Source organism: Macaca thibetana, chromosome 3, assembly GCF_024542745.1.
Source record: "Macaca thibetana thibetana isolate TM-01 chromosome 3, ASM2454274v1, whole genome shotgun sequence".
Taxonomy (NCBI): Eukaryota; Metazoa; Chordata; class Mammalia; order Primates; family Cercopithecidae; genus Macaca; species Macaca thibetana.
Window position 1 is genome coordinate 78385024 of NC_065580.1, and position 14157 is coordinate 78399180.

At 38.3% G+C, this 14157-nt stretch overlaps 1 protein-coding gene across 5 annotated transcripts in view; it reads left to right on the forward strand.

Annotated features, from left to right (window-relative positions):
• Positions 1-6675, forward strand: part of GLCCI1 (glucocorticoid induced 1) — a 133138-nt gene extending 126463 nt beyond the window's left edge. For all 5 annotated transcript variants that reach the window (XM_050782957.1, XM_050782958.1, XM_050782959.1 and 2 more), the window contains 2 exons: positions 2485-2605; positions 3797-6675. In XM_050782957.1, the coding sequence (XP_050638914.1) occupies positions 2485-2605; positions 3797-4142 (467 nt within the window). In that variant the 3' untranslated portion in view covers positions 4143-6675. The remainder of the gene's footprint in view (positions 1-2484; positions 2606-3796) is intronic.
• Positions 6676-14157: the final 7482 nt, after the last annotated feature.

The window sequence follows — 14157 nt, forward strand, 5'->3', positions numbered from 1 at the left end:
ATAGAAATCCGGAGAGGTGATTGTATTCCAGGTAACATAGAACTATACAACAAGAGCTAAAGCCCCAGACTAGATGTCTGCATTCCCTGACCCCTCTTTACAGTCTCTCCAATTGCATACTTAACCTGAAGGAAAAACTCCAGATTTAGCAAATATTTGTTTATAGTCTCAAAACTTTTTCTTTCAAGCTTTCCAGACCACCTAATATTAAATACATAATTTAAAAAAACAATTTTTATTGAAAAGGCAGAAAGATATAATAACACTGAGTACTGTCTGTCTAGGATAGCAGTATATAAAAAGCAGAATATGTTTAAGAGGGTAAAACTCTGTTAAAAAATTCACTTACAGCCTCTGAAATTAGAAATACTTTAAAAAGAAAATTAATTCATTCTAGATTAACAGGAAGATAATCAGTTTTGCAGATAGATTATCCAACTCACATCTAGCCTTCAGTTATGAGAAAGTCCTTTGAAACCATCAGTAAAATAGTGAGAGAAAGAAAGTGATAGGCCTGATGATGTAGTAAGAAAAAGAACACAGAAGACTAACTGTGGCCAAGATGACTTTCCTTACGTGATAACGGGTGGATCTTTAACTGCTGACATGACTGCTGATGGCATCAAGCCCATGGTTTGAGGCTGATGCTGCTTGTGCCCTGTAGGCTAAGTTATGTCCAGCGGTAATCTCCATGGAGGCATCTCATGCCATATCTACTTGTATTTTTTTAATTTTATTTTTTAAATTTCTGTGGATACATAGTAGGCGTATATATTTATGGGGTACATGAGATGTTTTGATACACGTATGTAGTGTGAAATACGCACATCGTGAAGAATGGGGTATCTATCCTACTTAACTTGTATTTTTGATCTCATATATTTCCTTTGCCTGGTTTGTTGATGTTTGCATAGTAAGGTAAGGTCAAGCCATATTTTTTATATTACACCAAATTTGAGGTATTTTTTATTTTTATTTTTTAATCATGGACCAGTCTTGTCTAGCCTAGCTTAAATAGAGCAGCAAATTCAGACCTCCAATCAGGCTAGTTATGCTTTGTATCAGGCTAAGAGAGACAATCCTATTCCTCCTCCTCCTCCTCCCTCCCATTTGTTCATGCAAGATATAGGATAAATATTAAACTTAAGAAAATTCTCAAATCTGAATATATGAAGTATATGAAGAAACCAAATTTCATTCTTGAGACTTAATTTTTTCCAAGAGGCTGTTTGGTGCCTACTCTGTAGGATCATGCATAATAATGATAGAGAAACTGTGTGGTTTTCTAGCTTCCCAATAGTGTAACCTTATTATTTTGCAGACAGTGGTTTCCCAGCCAGAAATATAAGCATAAATCTGCATTCACAAGACTAACAAGTATTAGTGTGCATCAAGGGCCTTCTTCCTAAGTGTGTATTATAACTTCATTAATGATGACAAAACATTCTTATTACTCAGTTTCTGAATATTGGACTGTGTCCTGTATTCTACACTAAAGCAACTTACCAAAATTGTGACGAACATAATTATGATACTGGTGCTGTCTTTCAAATAGATGAAAATAATACATTTCAATAGATCATGTGCTTAGTATTTTAGCAGTGGGGATTGGTTTGCATTAAGTCAGAATTTGTTTAAATAGGACTATTGTATACAAACATGTTACTGACTTTACAGCTTGGCATCTTACAAAAATAATGACACATTTTAGTGGATTTGAATTTCCAAAATCTCTTGCCAGGTAGGAAAGGGAGAAATTGCTTATGGGTTTTATGGCTTTTCATGAATAGACCATTTTCTTTTTGGCCAAAAATATGAGGAAAATGTGTTAGGTAGAGATGTTTGGAGATTTCTCATGTCTTCTAGTAGCAAAAATATAAATTCTGCTGAAAAAGCCCTTTTATTATAAACATTTTAAAGGTAAAATTCTGAGCAAATTATGTTTTTTATGCTGGGTAGGTAGAAAGAGACATTTTATAAGCTTGCTTTTTCCCCCGCGTACGTGTTATTCATGATATTTAGCAAAAATAACTTTTCTGCTAAGAACTTTTGTAATGAATATTACTCATTTTTGTTAAATTGGTTGGGCAGTGAGAAGGCATGTGGAGAACCCTGTATCATTATAATCTGTTTTATTCTTCTGTATGACTTAAGCACATTGCCCCGTCAGTTGCATTCTTGAAATACATAATAAATAACATATTTGTTTTCAGGATTACAGCTCTGTTGTATTCAAAGTTTTCTGGACCAAAATGTCCTTCTTTTTATGTTCTGTGGTATGGCAGATTACTGTTGCATTAAAGTTTTTATTTAGAAGAAATGTACTACACAGGGTATAAGAAATAGCTTTGCAATAAAGGAGACTGTGGTCAAAGCATAGGGGCAGTAGTGGATAAATTGTGCAAAAGGCTGTTTGTTTGGAAATCAAATTTAATTTAAAAGAGCTTTCAATCACTAGTTAATATAACTGCTTTAAATTTACAGACAGTGGGAGTAGCTCACCGTTACCCAAGTATGCTTCATCTCCCAAACCAAACAACAGCTACATGTTCAAACGGGAGCCCCCAGAGGGATGTGAGCGAGTGAAGGTCTTTGAGGAAATGGCGTAAGTAATGTCTTTTCTGTCAGCTGGGATCTGCAAAGCTGTAAAGCTTTTTACTGAGACCAGTTGATTACATATGAATCAACTACTCTATCCAGCTGATAATGTGTTTCAAAAGCAAATTATGTAAAGAGAATTGAATAGGCAAGAGAGATCTTACTGAAGGAGAATTGGAGTCTGTATGCTGGAAATGTATAAGCCAATACAAAGAAACTTGGAAACTTATTCTTACTACCTGAAAGATCTATTTTTAATCATTAAGAATTGTCATTTCGAGAACTCTTAATTTAGATGGCTAACAAAGAGACTTTAGGAGCAAAGTTAGTATCTATGTGTGACTAGCTTAAAGACAGTGTACTTCACAAGCCGGAAGGAGATTAGTCTCCTTCCCTATAGCTGCCCTATAGCCGCATCTAGCTTGTTTATTCAGACTTTCTGTTCACAAGGGGTTTTCTTAATGAAATTTTAATATGTGTAAGTTAGAAATGAAATTAGAAAAAGAGGTTCATGCTGTAAACACTGGGCAGAGTAGCTCAGAAGACTGTGTGGTTCTTGGATGCACTCATGCCTTTGTTCCAGTGCAGGTGCCTAGTGGAGGGTGCAGTGCTCTTGCAATCTGGAAGGACCCATCTTGCAGGAGCTGATGGCTTAGCTCCTGGGAACAGGAGGAGAGGAAGGGCTTGTGGACCCAACCTCTGTTGAACTGACTGGCTTTTTGAGAGACCACTGAAACTCTCCCCTCCCCACTCCACCCCCCGTCTGTGCTAGTGGAGGTCTATCTAGAAAGAAAAAAGGAGGAAGTTGTTTAAAACTAAATATATGATGGACTAATGCCCCCTGCCTCCGATGTACTTTTTCTTAACAGAAAAGGTGATTCTAACTTTACATAATCTTCAGTTATAATATAGCAGACTTTTTCTACCTTCCTAAATGATTAAAAGCAAACTAATGATCTCTATTTGTCTTCCTGGTTCTTTTGAAAATCCTTTTGTCTCAAATACCACTTCCATGCTGTGTGCATGAATAGTCTGCCAACTGACTTGTGCTATGGAAGATGTTTATCCCTCTGTATACACTTAACCCATCTCCTGCCATTTACATTTTAGCTGTTTTAGAGAACTCCAGTTAATTCAGAAAATGCTTAACTTGTTCTGTGTTCGTGATTATAAATCTAATTTTGTTTTATGGTTTTAGGTCTCGTCAGCCTATCTCGGCCCCTCTCTTTTCATGTCCTGACAAAAACAAGGTTAATTTCATCCCAACCGGATCAGCTTTCTGTCCTGTAAAACTTCTAGGCCCCCTCTTACCTGCTTCTGACCTTATGCTCAAGAACTCTCCTAACTCTGGCCAGAGCTCAGCTTTGGCAGCTCTGACCGTTGAGCAGCTCTCATCCCGGGTTTCATTTACGTCTCTTTCCGATGACACCAGCACAGCGGGCTCCATGGAGGCCTCTGCCCAGCAGCCATCCCAGCAGCAGCAGCTTCTGCAGGAACTGCAGGGTGAGGACCACATCTCTGCTCAGAACTATGTGATCATCTAAAAAAGGGGGAGCTGGCCTCCACCCTATGTTCCATGGATTAGGAACAAGATTTCAGACATCTATCTGCATGGAGTGACAAACTTTCTGAACACCACCACCACCACCAATACTTATCAGCATCATAAAGTATCTCTTAAACACTGATCTTGGCAGGGACGGAACTCCTATTCAGCAGTTTTTGTGGAAAGCAGTAATGCTTGCAAAATGTGTGTGTCATTCAGCATTTTAAGTGGAGACTATGCATTTCATAGTATGTTTGACAGATTAGTACTGTGTCCTGTGTTTTGTTCCAGATTCTTCAGTATAAATAAGCTCTATATCAAAAAGTTGCCTGTCTAAATAGAAAATGTCTTGCTGTGTTTTGTCCTATGGAAAATACTGTACTTCAGGATTATGTTTACAATTGATCCAGGTGTTTGTTTCTAACTTCTGTAATACATACAATGCAAAAAAAAAAAAAAAAAAAAAATGGCCACAACAGTTGCACAGTGCCCACCCTATGGCCTAGCTTCAGGTACTTCAGTTGAAGTCTAAACTCAGGTAACTTGGAATGTATATCATATTGGGATATTAAATATTTCACAGCTAAAAAGCTAAAGAGGGAACATCACTCTTTTGCCTTTCCTTATTTTATGCATTTCCCTTTCCTCATTACATTCCACATTCTTAGAATAAGAAGTGCATTCAATCCTAGGAGAATGATAATCCTGGACATGGGTGAACATGAGGAGAACCAGCAAAATCTGTGGTGTTTGACATCACTTATGTCATGTGGTTACAAGTAAAACAACTGTTGCATTCACTGTTTCAACATGTGTACATGTGGCTTTTTTAAAAGTTCAGGTGTTGCTCAGTAAAGGACTCTTACAATGTTGCAAATAAAATGTTCAGTACTAGACTGTACATAAACATTCCGCATTGTGATGAAATTTAAAGACAGGAATGTCTAGAGTTAATTTCAAAATAAGTGAAGTGTTTGACTGAATGGTTGAGATTTTTTTTTGTTTATGTTAGCCATCAGGGTCATAACTGTTACCATTTTATCTAAAGACATATTTATGTTTAGTTTCTCCCTTGGAAATTATTTTGCAGGTGAAAAAGTGACATACTTTTGGTTATTGTTTTCCTCAAGCAGTTTAGGTGCATGATCTTCATTTACATAGAATACTTGGGTCTCAGAATTGTTGCAACATAAATAAGCAGGTTTTTTGGTGACTTAGAAGAGCAATAGTTTGAAGCTATCTCATTTAGGCCTCTCATAATACATAATCATGAATAGTTTTGAAATTTGCGACATGTGAAGTAGAGCAGAAACTCAAGAAAATAGCCTTTAACTTGCAAACTTTTGACGCAAGTTCTCCACAAAGTATGAAGAGAGCCCTAGGCATTCCTGATTGGTCAGTGGGAAAGCCTAACTTTCATTGTTTTCTTCAGTACAAAGAATATCCAAAAGCGAAGTTTTTGTATTTGTATTCCACTACTTTCAATTCAATAAAACCTAGAGTTGTTTCATCTGCACCTAAAGTGTATGGCACAATTTTCTTAAGAATTAGGGGAACAATGTGCCTAAGTTAAAGGAACGTTTCAGTTCCCTTCATTCATTCCTGGGTTTTTCTTTGCTTATTTTCTAAGACGGTTGAAGGATGAGTCTATAGAAAGCAACACCATTGATTTTTTTTTTTTAAGAAATGATATATATATGTATATGTTTGTGTGGGTGCGTGTGTATTCTGTGTATTATTTTGTCATGATCTCAATTCTCTTCTTTCCACCAAAGTTTGCCGTAATATTTTCTCCTGAAGGTGCATTCTGGCTCCTTTAAATTAGTCAGTGTTATATTGTAGGAGACTGTCATGGAAAAAAGGACTCAGTTTACTTTTGTCATTTTCACAGGGGAACCTTTTAAAACAATCTTTTCAGCAGCAGATACCTTTAACCCTAATAATCTCAGGCCTTGATGAAAATACTCTATTTTGTAGATTATGGTTAAAGGGAGAAAATTACTAGTTCTGTAAGATAAATATGAGCTCCATTTAACTTCTGATATCTGGTTTAGCATTACGTAATATGTTGATCTTACACTCTGCTTTTGTCCAAATAAAATGCAATAGTATCAATATCAATTTCAGAAAAATGGACTGAATATGCTTTCTTGGTGATTAAATCTGATGTACGATATTTATAGTGATGTGCTTTTATTTTCTCATGAGATACTAAATATTAATTGTGTTGTACATTTGTTCTTAGCATATATTAAAGTTTTGAACCAAATGTGTTAAAGCTTACGCTTTGCCATGTAAATTTCCCAGAAGTTGTTGAGCTCAAATGTATCCTACATCCAGCTGTAGAAATTTGTCAGGAATTGTTTAAATTTTGTATATAATTGTACTGTTTAATTCTAGCCATTGCGCTGAACAGTATTTGAGTTACCATACAATATGGCTTTACACAAGGAAATGTGTGGCTTTTGTTTTGTATTTTTTCAGTATAGAAGTTCTTGTGTCTTATTTAAATAAAGTTATTAGTAAAACTGGAATAGTTCACACATGTTTTTGGAAAGAATGGGGTTGTTAGCTCATTACCCGACAGAGATAAATTTGGCTCGGGGTAATGGCAGTTTTCCATACTCATTGAGTTCCTGACCTGCATCTCTGGAGGTGTGGGGTGTCTAACTGGATCAGATTTCTACAACCTGACTTCTTCTTGGCATTTAACTTGCACACTCTCCATCACAAGGTGAGAAGCTCTAGAGGTCTTAAGTTCCAAGTCTTTGTACTGTTCCCAAGTATGATCACTTTAAATAGAGAAAACATTGTTCTCACATCACTTTATACCTCAGAATGTATATAAATGAGTTTAAATTCAATGAAATCATTTCAAAGGAAGTTGCCTATTTCTTGCAAGCAAAGCTGCAGTAATAAAATTAATTTTTTACTTTTTTGTTTAGATTCATAATAAGATGGAGAAAAGCTTTACAAAACAAAAGAGTGTTGACATTATACCCAGTTATCCAGACATGGCCATATGGTAGCGTGAAAACAAGAACAAACCACTCTGAGAAATAATTTATCAGCAGAGTGTTATTCACTTCCAAAGCACATCTCAAAGAGATAAGATTTGATCTTTAAATTGAACTTAAAAGTGACCAGTAGCTGTGGTTTTGGCTGAGAAAAATAAAACATAACTTTTTAAATGGTGGGATGTATCAGCTATGTATATGTTATTTAGGCAGGAAATTATCTACCTTATACAATTTTAAATTTCCATTGCAAGTGAATTCATGTGAAGGAAAGTGGAATTCCCAGCCCTGTCTTCTTGTCTCAATCATATAATAAGTAATATAAACAGCCCTGAGAAGTTAATACAGTATTTGCAAAATCAGACCTCAGGAACAAGGAATGGAATATTAGGCCTAAGAACTTGCATGTTGTAACCCTATGCTAAGTTTATTTATGAATATTGCAAACTGAGGGGTTACTCCCATCCCTCATCCCCCATCCCACAGTTTAAGGTCACATCTAGCTCTGAAGTTTCATCGTCCCCTATATATTCCCTACCTCTCTCTGGGAAGCTTCTGACGTCTACCCTCTTCTCTGATAGGCACAAGTCTTGATTTCCTCCTGTACACTCACTCTTGGTGAACTCATGGTTCTTTGGAGCTGTAGGAGCCTTATTAAGATGGATCCCCTAATTCACATGTTGATTCAAAATCCCACTGCTATAGTTCCAATTGTTTAGAGAACATCTCCTCTCAGACTTCTTTCCTTATCTCAACCTTAGTGATTCAGTGGAATACACAGTCTTACCCCCTGTTGGACCAAGCCAGCTCTCCTTTACATTCTTATTTCCAAAGATAAGGACTGTCTGTGTCCTGAGGTTTTCTCCACCTAAATCTCTCAGATTTGTTTTTCTGTCTTCCTATTATCTCACCACTAAATTTTGAGGTGCAGTGACTGACATATGATGGTGGGAGATCAGAGAGCCATGACATCTTAGATGAATTTCTGTCAAGACTGTAATAGCAAGGAACCAAAGTCACTGTGTATGCTAGACTTCCAGGGCCAAACTACTGCTCCTGGACCAAACCCAGCCTGCTGCCTGTTTGTGTAAAGTGTTCCTGAACAAAGCCACACTCATTTATTTACGGATTGCCTATAGCTATTTTGCAGTACAATGGCACTGTTCAATAGTTGCAACAGAATCTGGCCCACGATGCCTCAAATACTTACTTTCTGGTTCTTTGCTGACCTCTGCTGTACACCAAAGAGCAGACTGGAGACTAGGTGTAGGTAACTTGTATCATATATGTAGTTGGGGTTTTTTTGTTTTGCTTTGTTTTTTTGTTTTGTTTTAGAGTCTCACTCTGTTGCCCAGGCTGGAGTGCAGTGGTGCAGTCTCGGCTCACTGCAACCTCCGCCTCCTGGGTTCACGCCATTCTCCTGCCTCAGCCTCCCAAGTAGCTGGGATTACAGACGCCTGCCACTATGCCGGGCTAATTTTTTGTATTTTTAGTAGAGACAGGGTTTCACCATGTTGGCCAGGCTGGTCTTGAACTCCTGACCTCCTGATCTGCCTGCCTTGGCCTCCCGAAGTGCTGGGATTACAGGCATAAGCCACCGCGCCTGGCCTATGTAGTTGTTTTAAAAATTTGTCCATAGATTATTTTATACTCCTCCCTTCAAAAGGTAGAGCTTAATTTTCCTCTCAAGTGTGGGCTAGATTTGCTTCTTATGAACAGAATACTGCAGAAGTAATGGGAAGTCACTTCTAAAAACAGGTTATAAAAAGACTGGCTTTGTCTTGGTACTTGTTCTGTTGGATCACTTACTTTGGGAGAAGCTATGTAGGGAGGATACTGAGAAAGTTTATGGTGGGACCCTATGGTGAGGTTATGGAGGCCCCTGACCTCCTGCCAAAAACCACAAGGAAGCAGATCCTTCAGCTCCAGCCAAGCCTTGAGATGACTACAACCTCATGAGACACCTTGAGCCAGAAACCACTCAGATAAACTGCCCCTGGGTACTTGACCCTCAGAAACTGTGTCAAATAAGAATTTTTTTGTTATTTTTAAGGTGATAAGTTTTGGGGTAATTTGTTACATGGGGTTAGAGAACTAATACCACAGCCCTCTCTTTTCCCATACATATCCCATTATTTCCACCATCACCTAGAGCCTTGCCGTATAAGTCTGTCCTCCTCTGGGTCCAGAAAATGAAGCTTGCTCTTTTGGAATGGACACTGCTTGATGAAGCCCTTTTGGACTAGGTCTAAGACAAAGCTTTCTCACATACAATTTTGTTTTTTGAACAGTTTGCATGTTAGAAAAGGATTTCTTGTGGAAAATGATGCAAGAAGGAGCAGGATAGGTGATCAGTTTTTAAAGCTGAAAAGAATAAAAGGCAGAATTTCTCAAGAAAATGAGGAATATCTCCACCTCATGTCTTTCTTTTAGTTAATAGGAGGCTGGTGACCCACTGGTTCTAAAATGACCTGTCTTATTCCATATGTATCTCTCAAAGAGAAGAGTAAAAATAATTTTTTTTTTCCCAAAGGCTTTAGATCAGTTTGGTGATGGGCTCTCTCCTTCATAACAGCCATTTTCTTAACACTAAGAATTTGAACAATTAGATCATTTTTCCTCCAAAAGATTTCCTGATAACAAGGAGTAGATCCCCTTTCACACACCACAAATTCTACTCAAGTCTTGGCATCTGCTTTAAGCATGACATTGATGACATTCCTTTAGTCAGAATTGGGCATGACTCTGCAGGCAATGGATGTTATTTCAAACCACTGTCTGGAAGCAAGATGGATAATGGTGGGTATAGGGCTCCACAAGGACCTGCCAAGTGAGGAGAAGGGTTCGTGCTGGAAAAGCAAAAGCAAAACTTTTCTTAGGCTTTCTTTTCTACTTTTTTGTAAAGGAAACAGGTTATACTCAAGGGACAGGACTTAACAAAGGACACTGCTCATGTGCTGCAACAAACGGCCTGCCATTTTTCTTGTGGACTGTAATCGAGGCAGACAGGGTAATCTTAGCTGACTCTCTGTTCACCTGCCCATTTGATTCCAGACAAACACCTGGTGTGGTTTCTCTCTTCTGCTTCCCTTCCCAATGACCACCCTGCAGCAAGCCCTGGGAGCTTTGTATGAAGAAGCTATTCCTTTTCAGATCCCTAACCCTTTCTCCTGATTGCTCCTCCAAATCCATGGCCAGTGAAGCAAGTCCTGTGAAGACAGTAAGGATGTAGGAGGAAAAGGCTGAAGATGGTGACACTGGGGAAGAGGAACTGGTAAGTGAGGGAAGGAGAGTGTTGAGGTGAGCTTTCATCATATTCATATACCCTTTTGAAATATTTGACTTTTTTTCTTAAAATGAGCGTGTATTCTTTTTGTAATGTTTGGTGAAAGATAAGGAAACAACATGACCATTCTGCAGAACTGTAAACACCCCTGTTCCCTCTGCTGATTCCACCTTCTGCCCATCCATTTATCATCCAATTTGCAGCAGAAAGTGCATATAACTTAGCTGACTGCTTTATATGTGACTAATGTAAAAGAAAGGTGAAATTCAAAGGAAGTGATTAACATGAAAATAAATGTTTAAAAATGTTAACATTAAATAATGTAATTTAATGTTAAAAATGTTGAACAAATGTTTGGAAAGGATGTGCCAGTGTATCCTTCTAATGGCAGATATAAGAGTGTATCTCCAGCCTCCTTTAGCACTGTAACATTTTTAACATTAAATTACATTAAATAATGTAACTGAAGCAATACAGATTAAAACAATTAGGCAGGGCACAGTGGCTCATGCCTGTAATCCCAACACTTTGGGAGACCAAGGCGGGCAAATCACTTGAGGTCAGGAGTTCGAGATCAGCCTGGCCAACGTGATGAAACCCCGTCTCTACTAAAAATACAAAAATTAGCTGGGTGTGGTGGCTCACGCCTGTAGTCCCAGCTACTCGGGAGGCTTAGGCAGGAGAACTGCTTGAACCTGGGAGGCGGAGGTTGCAGTGAGCCAAGATTATGCCATTGCACTCCAGCCTGAGCAACAGAGTGAGACTCCATCTCAAAAAAACAAACAAAAACCAACAATTTTTTGCTTTTAAATTGGCAAAGAACAAAAAAGGAAGGATAGTAGTGCTAAAGGAGGCTGGAGATACACTCATATCTGCCATTAGAAGGATACACTTTCTGAATAAGTGGGGCAGCATTTATGCCAAGTGGCAAAACAACAGGTCACAAACCAGTGTGATCCCTTTGTTTTGTAAAAATACATATATGTGTGGGTAAAAAAAAAAAAAAAAAAAAAAAGATGAATGTAAACAAAAATAATAGTAGTGGTTATGGGCCAGGTGCAGTAGCTCACTCCAGGAGACCTAGCTACTTGGGAGGCTGAGGCAGGAGGACCGCTTGAGCTGAGTTTAAGGCTACACTCCAGCTTGGGTAACAGAGTGAGATCATGCCTCAAAAAAAAAAAAAGAATTATGGGGGACGTGCCCAAGATGGCCGAATAGGAACAGCTCCAGCCTCCAGCTCCCAGCGTGAGTGACACAAAAGACGGGTGATTTCTCCCCACTCCTATTCAACATAGTGTTGGAAGTTCTGGCTAGCGCAATCAGGCAAGAGAAAGAAATAAAGGGTATTCAGTTAGGAAAAGAAGAAGTCAAATTGTCCCTGTTTGCAGATGACATGATTGTGTATTTAGAAAACCCCACTGTCTCAGCCCAAAATCTCCTTAAGCTGATAAGCAACTTCAGCAAAGTCTCAGGATACAAAATCAATGTGCAAAAATCACAAGCATTCTTATACACCAGTAACAGACAAACTGAGAGTCAAATCATGACTGAACTCCCATTCACAAAAGAGAATAAAATACCTAGGAATCCAACTTACAAGAGATGTAAAGGACCTCTTCAAGGAGAAATACAAACCACTGCTCAGTGAAATAAAAGAGGACACAAACAAATGGAAGAACATACCATGCGCATGGATAGGAAGAATCAATATTGTGAAAATGGCCATACTGCCCAAGGTAATTTATAGATTCAATGCCATCCCCATTAAGCTACCAATGAGTTTCCTCACAGAATTGGAAAAAAGTGCTTTAAAGTTCATATGGAACCAAAAAAGATCCCACATTGCCAAGGCAATCCTAAGCCAAAAGAACAAAGCTGGAGGCATCACGCTACCTAACTTCAAACAATACTACAAGGCTACAGTAACCAAAACAGCATGGTACTGGTACCAAAACAGAGATATAGACCAATGGAACAGAACAAGCCCTCAGAAATAATACCACACATCTACAGCCATCTGATCTTTGACAAACCTAACAAAAGAAATGGGGAAAGGATTCCCTGTTTAATAAATGGTGCTAGGAAAATTGGCTAGCCATAAGTAGAAAGCTGAAACTGGATCCTTTCCCTACTCCTTATACGAAAATTAATTCAAGATGGATTAGAGACTTAAATGTTAGACCTAAAACCATAAAAACCCTAGAAGAAAACCTAGGCAATACCATTCAGGACATAGGCATGGGCAAGGACTTCATGTCTAAAACACCAAAAGCAATGGCAACAAAAGCCAAAATTGACAAATGGGATCTAATTAAACTAAAGAGCTTCTGCACAGCAAAAGAAACTACCATCAGAGCGAACAGGCAACCTACACAATGGGAGAAAATTTTTGCAATCTACTCATCTGACAAAGGGCTAATATCCAGAACCTATAAAGAACTCAATCAAATTTACAAGAAAAAAAACAAACAACCCCATTAAAAAGTGGGCAAAGGATATGAACAGACACTTCTCAAAAGAAGACATGCATACAGCCAACAGACACATGAAAAAATGCTCATCATCGCTCACCATCAGAGAAATGCAAATCAAAACCACAATGAGATACCATCTCACACCAGTTAGAATGGCAATCATTAAAAAATCAGGAAACAACAGGTGCTGGAGAGGATGTGCAGAAATAGGAACACTTTTACACTGTTGGTGGGATTGTAAACTAGTTCAACCATTATGGAAAACAGTGTGGCAATTCCTCAAGGATCTAGAACTAGAAATACCATTTGACCCAGCCATCCCATTACCGGGGATATACCCAAAGGATTATAAGTCATGCTGCTATAAAGACACATGTACGTGTATGTTTATTGCGGCACTGTTGCACAATAGCAAAGACTTGGAATCAACCCAGATGTCCATCAGTGACAGACTGGATTAAGAAAATGTGGCACATATACACCACAGAATACTATGCAGCTATAAAAAAGGATGAGTGCGTGTCCTTTGTGGGGACATGGATGCAGCTGGAAACCATCATTCTCAGCAAACTATCGCAAGAACAGAAAACCAAATACCAGGTGTTCTCACTCATAGGTGGGAACTGAACAATGAGATCACTTGGACACAGGAAGGGGAACATCACACACCGGGTCCTATTGTGGGGAGGGGGTGGGGGGAGGGATAGAATTAGGAGATATACCTAATGTGAATGACGAGTTAATGGGTGCTGCACACCAACATGGCACATGTATACATATGTAACAAACCTGCACGTTGTGCACATGTACCCTAGAACTTAATGTATAATTAAAAAAATAAAAAAAGTGCTTATCCTGGGTAGATAATTTTTTTAACATTTGCTCTTCTGGTTTTCTAAGTATTCTCTAGTAGTACCTGTTAACCTTGTAATTTGAGAGAAAATGCATGTTAATCTCTAAATATCAAAGGAGAGAAAAAGTAGGGAAGGGAAAAAAAGGAAATGGCGGCAAAACAATTTCGTTTTAATGTAAATGAGCGACATCTCTTAAAATCAAAGTGGCTTAAGAGAAGGCATGGTAAAGAGAACTTTGGCTCGGTGGGAGAATCCCAACATGGCATAATTTCAAGCTTTATCTCCTTTCCCAGAAAAAAAAATGGTCCCAACATCCTCATACTGTAAGGTAAGCAGGATTAAATTATGTAAGCCTGGAATGGGGTTACATAATGCAGTCTTT